Below are 12903 nucleotides of genomic sequence, written 5' to 3'. Positions count from 1 at the left end.
ACATTCAGAGGTGCCCGTTCCTGCTCAGCTGAACAGAAATGTTCCCCGCTGTTAGCCACCTGGTAGGGGGAAGGGGTGAAGTGATCATCCCAGAGAATTGGGTGTGGGGGGTTAGTTGGGTTTGTGCTACATGTTAACCGGGAAACCGCAGCCCCTCCTTTTACATTGCAAACACATTTTAAATGGCCAACCCAACAGGTGCTTGGTATGGGAAATGAGGGTGCTACTGTTTGAAACCATTCCCACATGGTTAAGAAGGTTAAAAAAGCCAAAAGACTGTGGCTTACCATGGCTGCATGCAAGCAGAAATCTGTTGCCTGGCACTGCGTGAGTGATCTGTCACACCAAACCGGCAGGCCCTCAATATAAGAGGAAAAATGCGACCTTGTAACGAAAGCACATGTGCTGGGTAATGTGAACAGCAAAATTTAACGTGAAAGAGCGTACCCATTGTTCTCTAAAATGTATCTTTTTTAACCACCTCTCCCTTCTCCTCCACCAGCTGCAAATGTTTCTCCTTCACAGAGGCTAGTGAAGATTAGAAGGAGAAAACGGCGGACTCAGGATGATATGTTCTCGGAGCTCCAGATGTCCTCGGAGCTCCAGATGTCCTCCCATGCTGACAGAGCACAGCAGAATGCATGGAGGCAGTCAATGTCAGAGTGCAAAAAAGCACAACATGAATGAGAGGAGAGGTAGTGGGCTGAATCGCAGACTGAAGAGAGTAAGTGGTGGGCTGAAGAGGATAGGTGGCGTCAGCTTGCTGACAGAAGGCAAGAGTCAATGCTCCAGCTGCTGGAGCATCAAACTGATATGCTCCAGCGTATGGTTGAGCTGCAGGAAAGGCAGCAGGAGCAGAGACTGCCGCTACAGCCCCTGTGTAACCAACAGCCCTCCTCCCCAATTTCCATAGACTCCTCACCCAGACGCCCAAGAACGCGGTGGGGGGGCCTCTGGCCACCCAGTCACTCCACCCCTGATGATTGCCCGAGCATCAGAAGGCTGGCCTTCAATAAGTGTTAAAGTTTTAAAGATTTAAACTGTAGCGTGTCCTTTTCCTTCCTTCCTCCCCCACCTCTCCTGGGCTACCTTGGCAGTTATCCCCCTAGTTGTGTGATGAATTAATAAAGAATGCATGAATGAAGTAACAATGACTTTATTGCCTCTGCAAGTGGTGCTCGAAGGGGGGAGGGGAGGGTGGTTAGTTTACAGGGAAGTAGAGTGAACCGGGGGGGGGGGGGGGAAGGAGGGGTTCATCAAGGAGAAAAACAGAAGTTTCACACCGTCGCCTGGCCAGTCACAAAACTCGTCTTCAAAGCTTCTCTGATGCGCACCGTGCCCTGCTGTACTCTTCTAACCGCCCTGGTGTCTGGCTGCGCGTAATCAGTGGTCAGGCGATTTGCCTCAACCTCCCACCCTGCCATAAATGTCTCCCCCTTACTCTCACAGATATTGTGGAGCGCACAGCAAGCAGCAACAACAATTGGAATATTGGCTTAGCTGAGGTCTATCCAAGTCAGTAAACTGCGCCAGCGCGCTTTTAAATGTCCAAATGCACATTCCACCACCATTCGGTACTTGCTCAGCCTATAGTTGAACAGGTCCTGACTACTGTCCAGGCTGCCTGTGTATGGCTTCATGAGCCATGGCATTAAGGGGTAGGCTGGGTCCCCAAGGATAACGATAGGCATTTCAACATCTCCAACAGTTATTTTCTGCTCCGGGAAGAAAGTCCCTTCCTCCAGCTTTCGAAACAGACCAGAGTTCCTGAAGACGCGAGCATCATGTACCTTTTCCGGCCATCCCACGTTGATGTTGGTGAAACGTCCCTTGTGATCCACCAGGGCTTGCAGCAGCATTGAAAAGTACCCCTTGCGGTTTATGTACTTGGTGGCTTGGTGCTCCAGTGACAAGATAGGGATATGGGTTCCGTCTATCGCCCCACCACAGTTTGGGAATCCCATTGAAGCAAAGCCATCCACTATGACCTGCACGTTTCCCAGAGTCACTACCCTTGATATCAACAGGTCTTTGATTGCGTTGGCTACTTGGATCACAGCAGCCCCCACAGTAGATTTGCCCACTCCAAATTGATTCCCGACTGACCGGTAGTTGTCTGGCATTGCAAGCTTCCACAGGGCTATCGCCACTCGCTTCTCAACTGTGAGGGCTGCTCTCATCCTGGTATTCTGGCGCTTCAGGGCAGGGGAAAACAAGTCACCAAGTTCCATGAAAGTGCCCTTACGCATGCGAAAGTTTTGCAGCAACTGGGAATCGTCCCACACCTGCAACACGATGCGGTCCCACCAGTCTGTGCTTCTTTCCCGGGCCCAGAATTGGCGTTCCATGCCATGAACCTGCCCCAGTAACACCATGATTTGCACATTGCTGGGGCCTGTACTTTGTGAGAGGTCTATGTCCATGTCAATTTCCTCATCACTCTCGTCGCCGGGCTGCAATCGCCTCCTTGCCTGGTTTTGCTTTGGCATGTTCTGGCTCTGCATATACTCTAGGACAATGCGCACCAGGAAGGTTCCAGGTCAGTCAACAATCTCCTCCACTAGAGCCTTCAGAGGGGGTCGGCTCCTATATATGTCTGGTCAGAGAGATCTGACTAGCCCAGATCCATCCAAGGAACCAACTGCATCTTTGTGGCAGTATCTCTTTTTCTTATTGGACAACTTATTGGAATTGCTGGAATCACAGATGGTGTTTTCTCCATCCAAAGATTCTGACCCTAAATCAATGGAACATGTTACCTGTTCCTTTACAGGCACCTTTATAAGAGGACACAACCCCTTTCAACCCAGGACTTTACACTGCAGATCCAAGGAAGGTGTAGAAGGTACCCTAGTCATATTGAAGACACTTTTTGATCAAGACAGAGGAGAGAGGAGAACTAAAGGACTGCTAGTGGGATCTACTTACACCCTTAATCTTTGGAAGGCAGGGCTCAAGAGACATGCATGGAACCCCAACTATTTCTCAAAAAGATTCCACAGCGACTTGACCATATAAGTAACTACTTCATGGGTCATTCTCACATCTTACAGCCTAGGAAATTATCTGGACTTGATTCCCTGAACATTGCACACTTTAGTGCAGTTGATAAAAAGTTGTAACATGGTTTAAGATTTGTAGATGAGGGTAGGGTCAGGAAGAGAGGATATGTTGAAGGGTAGTTATAGATACAGAAATCCAAAATCAAGATATGCAACTTACTAAAATTATACTAGCCATTCTTCTAAATATTCTGCTTGTATGTTTTATCTCTTTGCTCATCCTTCATGCAGTATATTTTTTCCAAGACCAGACTATGCCTTTCTATATTTTGGCACAAAACCAACCATATTTTGAGTACTAGCATAAAACACACAATAAATGATCACTTTTTGCAAGATGGGAAACTTCAAATTAATCAGTCTTCTAGGCTTCGCAGTGCATGACATCTTCTCCATGAGGCCTTTTAGACAGTAACTATTCGGAGTCTTGCTCAGCAATGAGGATATCAGCCTTAAAAATAAATTCTCAACATATAAACTCACTTCTACAGGAGATAAACACCGAGTTCTTTCCTTGTCTCTTCTGTGGAGGTTTTGAGGTTGACAACTTTGGCTATTCTTTGTATCCCACCCTTTCTCAGTTACCATCAACTAACTCCAGGATTACTGACTTTCCTTCCAACAACAAGAATGCTACATGAAGAAAACAGTCCTTCAGTCAGGAAATAACAGTCAAAGAAGTACTAATGTCACAGAGGTCATGAAAGAAATAAAATAATCCTTCAGACACCTTCTTACCACTAGTGCCCAGAACACAACACATACATGGTGAAAAGCAATCTGAGGTCCATGCCGGCTCCACCACACCAATGGCAACCACCCTTCCAAGTCAATTCCATCCTAGTACTCTGGCCATAGCAACATTCAGGTCCTTGCAGCTACAATGAATTCTAAACAGACATATCAATGAATAATTCTGCTCCTTCCTTCCTGAATTATCTCTCCATCCCAAAACAAAATAAGATGTACAGATAGGAATGTGTGCATTTGCACTTTCAGAACAGGTAGTAAGAAAGGACATTTCCCCCTTATGCCACCGATGTGTATGGATGAATGAAGGAAAGTCCCTTCCCAAAGCAGTGATTCAGAGTTCCTAGCCAGTATGAGGTCTCTCTCAACCCTTCAACCAAAATACCTACTGCTTCCCACTGAAGAAAACAGTCAAATCCCAAGTTCCCAGAGTTTACATGGGACAATTCTGTATTACTGAGCAGTGAAGACCTCCCGGAACATCTTGCGGAGAGCTCACATTACTTTTTAGGGTCCCCATAAACTAGAGCTCAACTAATAGATTCTCTCCTGGACTACAACAAAAACAGTAGCTCTGGACAGAATCTCCTTTCCAGGTAAAGATATTTGTCTTGTGACTTTAAAAGCTCAGGTGCAGATGAGCCACCAGTGTTTCAAGCACTATGTCAATTACTTGTACTCTGAGCAAGTTTGGCTGAGACAATGCTTAAAACAGCAGCAGCAAGAAGTCCATCTACACAAGGGCTCCCAGTGTGGCTATCACCAGGGAAGTTGGACTACTGACTGGTGTTAGCAAGAATGGGATGTTTTTGCAAAATTTTCCTAGTGGAGACAAGATTTCTGAAGTTGTCCACACTTGGGAAAACTTGTAAGAATTTTTCTGTGCCAATGCTGAAAAATATTTACAAAGCATTCTTAATGCAAATACACCCTATGACAAAAGCAAGTCACAGCAACCTCTTCCCTGACCCAGAAACCAGTTTCAAGGAAGTGAAAGACAAATGCAACTTAGCAACACAATGCAACCAGATTCCAAGCCCCATTTAAAAAGAAGATTCTCTTCATTCCAGACAATCTTCTCCTTAGAGACTACATTAGTTTTGGGTCACACTTGTATTATCTCTTTGCTCCCTGCTTTTTCAAAATTAGTCTAAAACAAACAAGTAAATCCTATTCCCAGATCCTGACATCTTTAGGCTAGGTATCACTTAAGAATTGCCAGGTCCCTGCGTGGGTCAATTGTCCCTCACAACCCTAGAAGACCTGGCAGCTGAACGGTGCAATGCAAATGCTGCAGCAAGAGACGTGAGGATTACAGGAGATTAAGTGTTTCCCCCTGGGCTCTTGCCTTTGCGGCCGGTGAGACATTTGACAGTGAGCATGTCACAACAAGGGCAGCAGCCCGGGCTGATGGGGCCCGGCCCCCGCATCCGATTGGGGAGCAGGCGGCTCCCCTTCATTCAGCGCCAGCGGGGCCCGGGGCTCAGCGGCGCATCGCAGGGCAGACACCGACCAGCCGGTGCGAGCTCAGGGAAGGGCGAGAAGCGACGGAAGCGGCTTGGCAAGCAGGGCCCGACGTGAGCCATTGCCGGGGCGCGGCGCCTGTCAGCCCTCGGCACAGCTTCGCCAGGCGCTCACGGGGGCCACCTGGGCGCGGGGAGCCAGGCCCGAGCGCCCCCCACACACAGGCCGCTCCCCACAGGGGGAAGGGCCCGCCGCGCCCAGCTCGTCCCGCGGGAAGGGCCCCCGACCCCGTGCCGGGCTCTGCCCGGAGCCCCAGGCCCGCCCCACTCACCCAGCTGCTCCTGCTCGTCCCTCCCGGCGCTACTGCCCCGGCTGCGCTCCGCCGCCAGGCCCCACTTCCGGTTCCCGGGCCTATCACACCCACCGGAAATGCCCCCCCCCGCCTGCTCTCTGCCACGTCCTCACTCGCGGCCAACCCCCAGCGGCCGCGACGCCCAACCTCGCAGGACCCGGATGTTGCGCAGGCGCCATGAGGCCGACAGAGGCCGCGGGGCTTCCGGGTCCCACTCCCTGACATGACGTCACAGGGTTTACACCCCTCTCCGTATGCTGCCTCCTGAGGGAACGCCCATGTCAATGACGTCACGGGGGAATTTTGCCAAATACAGCCATGCTTGGGGAAGGACCCATGGGTGCTACCAGGGCTGGCTCTAGGTTATTTACCACCCCAAGCAAAAAATTTTTTGGCTGCCCCCACCTCCACCCTCTGCCACCCCAACTCTGGGCTTTCCCCACACCACCCTCACCCCCTGCTGCTCCAATCCTGGGCTCTCCACCCCACCCACACCCCCTGCTGCCCCAACCTTGGGCTCTCCTCCCCCACCCCACCTGCACCGTCTGCCGCCCTAGCGCTGGGCTTCCACCCACCAGCGCTGACTCCCCATCATCTCCAGCCGGTCCAGGGCTGGCAGGGTCAGGGTAAGCAGCGGGCCTCCCGGGCCGTGCCTCAGCCCAGGGTCCCTCCAGCCGGGGCTCCCGCCTCCAGGACCTGCTGGGACTGGGGAGGACAGAGCCGGGGGACTGCCCCGGCAGGGGGCTGAGGAGCCGGGGCAGGACAGTCCCAGAGGGAGCGGAGCTCTGGAGAGCGGGACGTGGGCCCCGCACGGCAGCACCCCGCCCTCTATGGTCCCGCTCCTGCTGCTGCTCCTGGCCGCCCTGCCACAGTCCCTGGGTGGCTCGGGTTGCTTCGCCCAGCCCCGGCTGCGGCGCTGGGAGGCAGCCGCCCTGAGGCACCTGCAGGCGGCTCCATGTGCCCCGAGGGGCAGCCCCCAGCCCGAGTGTCCTGCGCTCGGAGCCCGCCCGGCCATAAGGTGTGGGTGCTGCTCCCCAACGTGAACCGCAGCGGCCCCAGGGTGCCCCCGGTGCAGGACGCACTGCTGCTGCTAGGGCCGGCTCTAGGCTTTTGCCGCTCAAGCGCTAAAAAAAAATAAAAAAGAGTCTGGCTGGAATGCCGCCCCTGAAAATGTGCTGCCTCAAGCACCTGCTTGGTTTGCTGGTACCTGGAGCCGGCCCTGGGTGCCACAAGCTGCTCGCTCGTTGGACCACACCCATGGAGTCACTTGGCCAATGAGGGTCACTCATCCGTTGGGCCACACAGCCAATGGGGTCACTCACCAAATGGGCCACAAGAACCACGTCATTGGCCACTCATCTAACTGTCTGCAAGCCACTCATCCATTGCAACACAAGCTCAATGAGTTCACCAGCCCCAGAGCCAATGGCCTCACTTGCCCAGTGGGCCAGAAGCCTGGTGGGGTCACCACCCTCTCAGTGAATTGGCCATGAACTAACTTGGTGGGGTCACCAGCTGGTTAATAGGCCACAGGACAGTGGGGTCACCACCAGTCAACGAGCCCAATGGAAACAAAAACAAGAAGCAACAGAGGGTCCTGTGGCACCTTTAAGACTAACAGAAGAATTGGGAGCATAAGCTTTGGTGGGTAAGAACCTCACTTCTTCAGATGCAAAACAACAAGGAGTCTGGTGGCACCTTAAAGACTAACAGATTTATTTGGTTTCAGAGTAGCAGCCGTGTTAGTCTGTATCCGCAAAAAGAACAGGAGTACTTGTGGCACCTTAGAGACTAACAAATTTATTAGAGCATAAGCTTTCATGCATCCGAAGAAGTGGGCTGTAGCCCACAAAAGCTTATGCTCTAATAAATTTGTTAGTCTCTAAGGTGCCACAAGTACTCCTGAGATTTATTTGGGCATAAGCATAAGCTTTCATGGGTAAAAACCTCACTTCTTCAGATGCATAGCGTGAAAGTTACAGATGCAGGCATTATATACTGACACATGGAGAGCAGGGAGTTACTTCGCAAGTGGAGAACCAGTGTTGACAGGGCCAATTCAATCAGGGTGGATGTAGTCCACTCCCAATAATAGATGAGGAGGTGTCAATTCCAGGAGAGGAAAAGCTGCTTCTGTAATGAGCCAGCCACTCCCAGTCCCTATTCAAGCCCAGATTAATGGTGTTAAATTTGCAAATGAATTTTAGTTCTGCTGTTTCTCTTTGAAGTCTGTTTCTGAAGTTTTTTTGTTCAATGATAGTGACTTTTAAATCTGTAATAGAATGACCAGGGAGATTGAAGTGTTCACTTACTGGCTTTTGTGTGTTACCATTCCTGATGTCCGATTTGTGTCCATTTATTCTTTTGTGGAGGGACTGTCCGGTTTGGCCAATGTACATGGCAGAGGGGCAATGCTGGTGCCCCATGATGGCATATATAACATTAGTAGATGTGCAGGTGAATGAGCCCTTGATGATGTGGCTGATGTGGTTGGGTCCTCTGATGGTGTTGCCAGAGTAGATATGTAGTAGAGACAGAGTAGGCAACGAGGTTTGCTACAGGGATTGGTTCCTGGGTTGGTGTTTCTGTGGTGTGGTGTGTAGTTGCTGGTGAGTATTTGCTTCAGGTTGGGGGGTTGTCTGTAAGCGAGGACTGGCCTGCCTCCCAAGGTCTGTGAGAGTGAGGGATAATTTCCCAGGATAGGTTGTAGATCATGGATGATGCGCTGGAGAGGTTTTAGCTGGGGGCTGTATGTGATGGCCAGTGGTGTTCTGTTATTGTCCTTGTTGGGCCTGTCCTGCAGTAGGTGATTTCTGGGTACCCGTCTTGCTCTGTCAATCTGTTTCCTCACTTCCCCAGGTGGGTATTGTAGTTTTAAGAATGCTTGATAAAGATCTTGTAGGTGTTTGTCTCTGTCTGAGGGGTTGGAGCAAATTCGGTTGTATCTTAGGGCTTGGCTGTAGACAATGGATCGTGCAATGTGTCTTGGATGGAAGCTGGAGGCATGTAGGTATGTATAGCGGTCAGTAGGTTTCCGGTATAGGGTGGTGGTTATGTGACCATCACTTATTTGCACGGTAGTGTCCAGGAAGTGGATCTCTCTTGTGTGGACTGGTCCAGGCTGAGGTTGATGGCGGGGTGGAAATTGTTGAAGTCCAAGTGGATTTCTTCAAGGGCCTCATTTCCTTGGGTCCATATGATGGAGTTACCAGCCTCTTACCCTATGGGCCACACAAGTCCAAGTGGGGCCACGGTAGCCACAAGCTGCTAGCCCAGTGGAGCCAAGGACAGCTGGGAGCCGCTCACCCAATGAAGTGACAGTAGCCAGGATCTAGAGTGGCTGTGATGGTCATGAAAACGGTCACAGCAGCCATTTTTATGGGCTCAATGATATGAAAGTTTTTGTTGCACTGCTATACAACAATTCTTTCGTAAGTTGTAGCCCATTATATGATCACAACACAACATGGCATTGCAGCAAAACATCATTGTGCAACAAAAGGGTGTGCTGATTTTTTGGCAGTATAATGTGTCAGTGGCACATTAAAATATCACACAAAAACACACTGCCAATTTCACATCAAAATGTAATTGCATTGCAAATAAGAGTAATTACATGGCAGCACAGCTTGACATTGTTGCAGCACACAGCAACACAGTATTAGGGTTACCATATTTGCAGCCTCCAAAAGGAGGACAGTCCACAGCCCCCGCCCCCGGCCCCGCCCCAGCCCCGCCCCAGCCCCGCCCCAACTCCACCCCTTCCCCAAAGTCCCCGCCCCAACTCCGCCCCCTCCCCTGCTTCCCGCGAACATTTGATTCACGGGAAGCCTGAAGCAGGTAAGGGGGGTGTGGGGGGAGGAGGCGCGGCCCAGTCTTAGCAAAATCTCATCACGCTGTGATGCAATGTGAAGGTATCATGTCAAAATGCCATCATACAGAACTGTAAAACAATGACTATTTATTATATGTTGAGGCCTAACAATGTGCTCAGTACTGTCTAGAATACAGATGAGACAAGGTCCTTGCCCCAAGGATCTTGCAGAATTAAGAAGTTCCTGACGGAGGACTGAGGGAGATTTGCATGGTACTAGAGCAGGGGTAGGCAACCTATGGCACGCGTGCCAAAGGCGACACATGAGCCGATTTTCAGTGGCACTCACACTCCCCGGGTCCTGGCCACCAGTCCGGGGGGGGGGCTCTGTGTTTTAAATTAATTTTAAATGAAGCTTCCTAAACATTTTTAAAACCTTATTTACTTTACATACAACAATAGTTTAGTTATAGATTATAGACTTATAGAAAGAGACCTTCTAAAAACGTTAAAATGTATTACTGGCACGCGAAACCTTAAATGAGAGTGAATAAATGAAGACCCGGCATACCACTTGTGAAAGGTTGCCGACCCCTGTACTAGAGAGAGACATAGGCCTGGTCTACACTACGGGTTTAGGTCGACTTTAGCAGCGTTAAATCGATTTAAGCCTGGACACGTCCACACGACGAAGCCCTTTCTTTCGACTTAAAGGGTCCTTTAAACCGGTTTCTTTACACCACCTCCGACGAGGGGATTAGCGATAAAACCAGCCTTTGCGGGTCGGAATTGGGGTAGTGTGGACGGAATTCGACGTTATTGGCCTCTGGGAGCTATCCCACAGTGCTTCATTGTGACCGCTCTGGACAGCACTCTCAACTCAGATGCACTGACCAGGTAGACAGGAAAAGACCCGCGAAGGTTTGAATTTCATTTCCTGTTTGCTCAGCGTGGAGAGCACAGGTGACCACGCCGAGCTCATCAGCACAGGTAACCGTGATGGAGTCCCAGGATCGCAAAAGAGCTCCAGCATGGACCGAACGGGAGGTACGGGATCTGCTCGCCATATGGGGAGATGAAGCAGTGATAGCTGAACTCCGTAGCAGTAAAAGAAATGGAAAAGTATTAGAAAAGATCTCCAAGGCCATGAAGGACCGAGGCCATAACAGGGACACACAGCAGTGCCGCGTGAAAATTAAGGAGCTACGGCAAGCTTACCACAAAGCCAGAGAAGCAAACGGAAGGTCCGGGGCAGAGCCGCAAACTTGCCGCTACTACGCGGAGCTGCATGCGATCCTAGGGGGTGCAGCCACCACTACCCCAACCGTGTGCTATGACTCTCTCACTGGAGAAACACACAGGGAAGACGGTTCGGGGAACGAGGAAGATGAGGATGGAGGTACTGTAGGTAGCTCACAGCAGCAAGGAAGCGGAGAAACCGGTTTCCCCAACAGCCAGGATATGTTTGTGACCCTGGACCTGGAACCAGTAACCCCCGAACTCACCCAAGACCCTCAGGGCACACAGGAGACCTCTGGTGAGTGTACCTTTGTAAATATTTGTAAACATTACACATGGTTTAAAAGCAAGCGTGTTTAATGATTAATTTGCCCTGGCAATCGCGGCCAGTACATCTACTGGAAAAGTCTGTTAACGTGTATGGGGATGGAGCGGAAATCCTCCAGGGACATCTCCAGAAAGCTCTCCTTTATGTACTCCCAAAGCGTTTGCAAAAGGTTTCTGGGGAGGGCTGCCTTATCCCGTCCGCCATGGTAGGACACTTTACCACGCCAGGCCAGTAGCACGTAGTCTGGAATCATTGCATAACAAAGCATGGCAGCGTATGGTCCCGGTGTTTGCTGGCATGCAGACAATATCCATTCCTTATCTCTCTTTGTTATCCTCAGGAGAGTGATATCATTCACGGTCACCTGGTTGAAATGGGGTGATTTTATTAAGGGGACATTCAGAGGCGCCCGTTCCTGCTCTTCTGAACAGAAATGTTCCCCGCTGTTAACCACGCGGTGGAGGGGAGGGGTGAAGTGATCATCCCAGAGAATCGTGTGTGTGTGTGTGGGGGGGGGGTGGTTTACTTGTTTGTGCCGCATGTTAACCGGGAAACCGCAGCCCCTCCTTTTACATTGAAAACCCATTTTAAATGGACAACCCAATTCATCCTTGATATGGGAAATGCGCTGCTGTTTGCAACCTTTTCCGCATGTTAAGGAGGTTAAAAAAGCCAAAACACTGTGGCCTACCATGGCTGCCTGCAAGCCGAAATATGCGACCTTGTAATGAAAGAGTGTACCCATTGTTCTCTAAAATGTGTCTTTTTTAACCACCTCTCCCTTCTCCTCCACCAGCTGCAAATGTTTCTCCTTCGCAGAGGCTAGTGAACATTAGAAAGAGAAAACGTAGGACGAGGGACGATATGTTCACGGAGCTGCAGATGTCCTCCCACGCTGATAGAGCACAGCAGAATGCGTGGAGGCAGTCAATGTTGGACATGAGAAAAGCACAATATGAACGAGAGGAGAGGTGGCGGGCTGAATGGCGGGATGAAAAGAGCAAGTGGCGGGCTGAAGACGATAGGTGGCGTCAGCTTGCAGACAGACGGCAAGAGTCAATGCTCCGTCTGCTGGAGCATCAAACTGATATGCTCGAGCGTATGGTTGAGTTGCAGGAAAGGCAGCAGGAGCAGAGACCGCCACTACAGCCCCTGTGTAACCAACAGCCCTCCTCCCCAAGTTCCATAGCCTCCTCACCCAGACGCCCAAGAACACGGTAGGGGGGCCTCCGGCCACCCAGTCACTCCACCCCAGATGATCGCCCAAGCATCAGAAGGCTGGCCTTCAATAAGAATTAAAGTTTTAAAATGCACTGTGTCCTTTTCCATCCCTCCTCCCCCACCCATCCCAGGCTACCTTGGCAATTATCCCCCTACTTCTGTGAGGAACTAATAAAGAATGCATGAATGTGAAAAAACAATGACTTTATTGCCTCTGCAAGCGGTGCTCGAATTGGGGAGGGGAGGGTGGGGCGGGGTGGTTGGTTTACAGGGAAGTAGAGTGAACCGGGTCAGGGGGTGGGGGGGGGTTGGAGGGTTCATCAAGGAGAAACAAACAGAAGTTTCACACAGTAGCCTGGCCAGTCACAAAACTCGTTTTCAAAGCTTCTCTGATGCGCACCGCACCCTGCTGTGCTCCTCTAACCGTCCTGGTGTCTGGCTGCGCGTAATCAGTGGCCAGGCGAGTTGCCTCAACCTCCCACCCCGCCATAAAGGTCTCCCCCTTACTCTCACAGATATTGTGGAGCGCACAGCAAGCAGCAATAACAATGGGGATATTCTTTTCGCTGAGGTCTGAGCGAGTCAGTAAGCTGCGCCAGCGCGCTTTTAAACGTCCAAATGCACATTCCACCACCATTCGGCACTTGCTCAGCCTGTAGTTGAACAGGTCCTG

General features: G+C 50.8%; 2 protein-coding genes across 8 annotated transcripts in view; one reads left to right on the top strand and one right to left on the bottom strand.

The window, feature by feature from the left end:
- SEC24C (SEC24 homolog C, COPII coat complex component) overlaps nucleotides 1-5865 on the bottom strand; it is an 81062-nt gene extending 75197 nt beyond the window's left edge. For 3 of the 7 annotated variants that reach the window (XM_005285591.4, XM_005285592.4, XM_005285593.4), the window contains exon 1: nucleotides 5608-5746. Coding sequence is in view for 2 of the 7 variants with exons in the window: in XM_065551492.1 (XP_065407564.1) it covers nucleotides 5608-5853 (246 nt within the window). In the remaining 5 variants the exon portion in view is untranslated. Of the gene's footprint in view, nucleotides 1-5607 lie in introns of all 7 variants that reach the window. The other 4 variants (XM_065551492.1, XM_065551493.1, XM_005285595.4 and 1 more) reach the window with 3 other exon arrangements.
- A 4093-nt stretch (nucleotides 5866-9958) lies between these two features.
- LOC135972684 (myb/SANT-like DNA-binding domain-containing protein 2) lies at nucleotides 9959-12410 on the top strand. Its single transcript, XM_065551524.1, has 2 exons — nucleotides 9959-10979; nucleotides 11806-12410. The coding sequence occupies exons 1-2, from the start codon at nucleotides 10442-10444 to the stop codon at nucleotides 12228-12230; spliced, it is 963 nt and encodes a 320-aa protein (XP_065407596.1). The 5' UTR covers nucleotides 9959-10441; the 3' UTR covers nucleotides 12231-12410.
- The last annotated feature ends 493 nt before the right edge of the window (nucleotides 12411-12903 follow it).

This window comes from Chrysemys picta, chromosome 7 (genome assembly GCF_011386835.1).
Source record: "Chrysemys picta bellii isolate R12L10 chromosome 7, ASM1138683v2, whole genome shotgun sequence".
NCBI classification, from domain to species: domain Eukaryota; kingdom Metazoa; phylum Chordata; order Testudines; family Emydidae; genus Chrysemys; species Chrysemys picta.
This window is presented reverse-complemented; position numbering and strand designations above follow the sequence as displayed.

What these genes read in the sequence shown, in the direction of transcription:
- LOC135972684 (XM_065551524.1), top strand. Translation starts at nt 10,442, where the DNA reads ATGGAGTCCCAGGATCGCAAAAGAGCTCCAGCATGGACCGAACGGGAG. An exon ending in GGGCACACAGGAGACCTCTG is followed by an intron (nt 10,980 to 11,805) that starts GTGAGTGTACCT and finishes CTCCTCCACCAG; the next exon opens with CTGCAAATGTTTCTCCTTCG.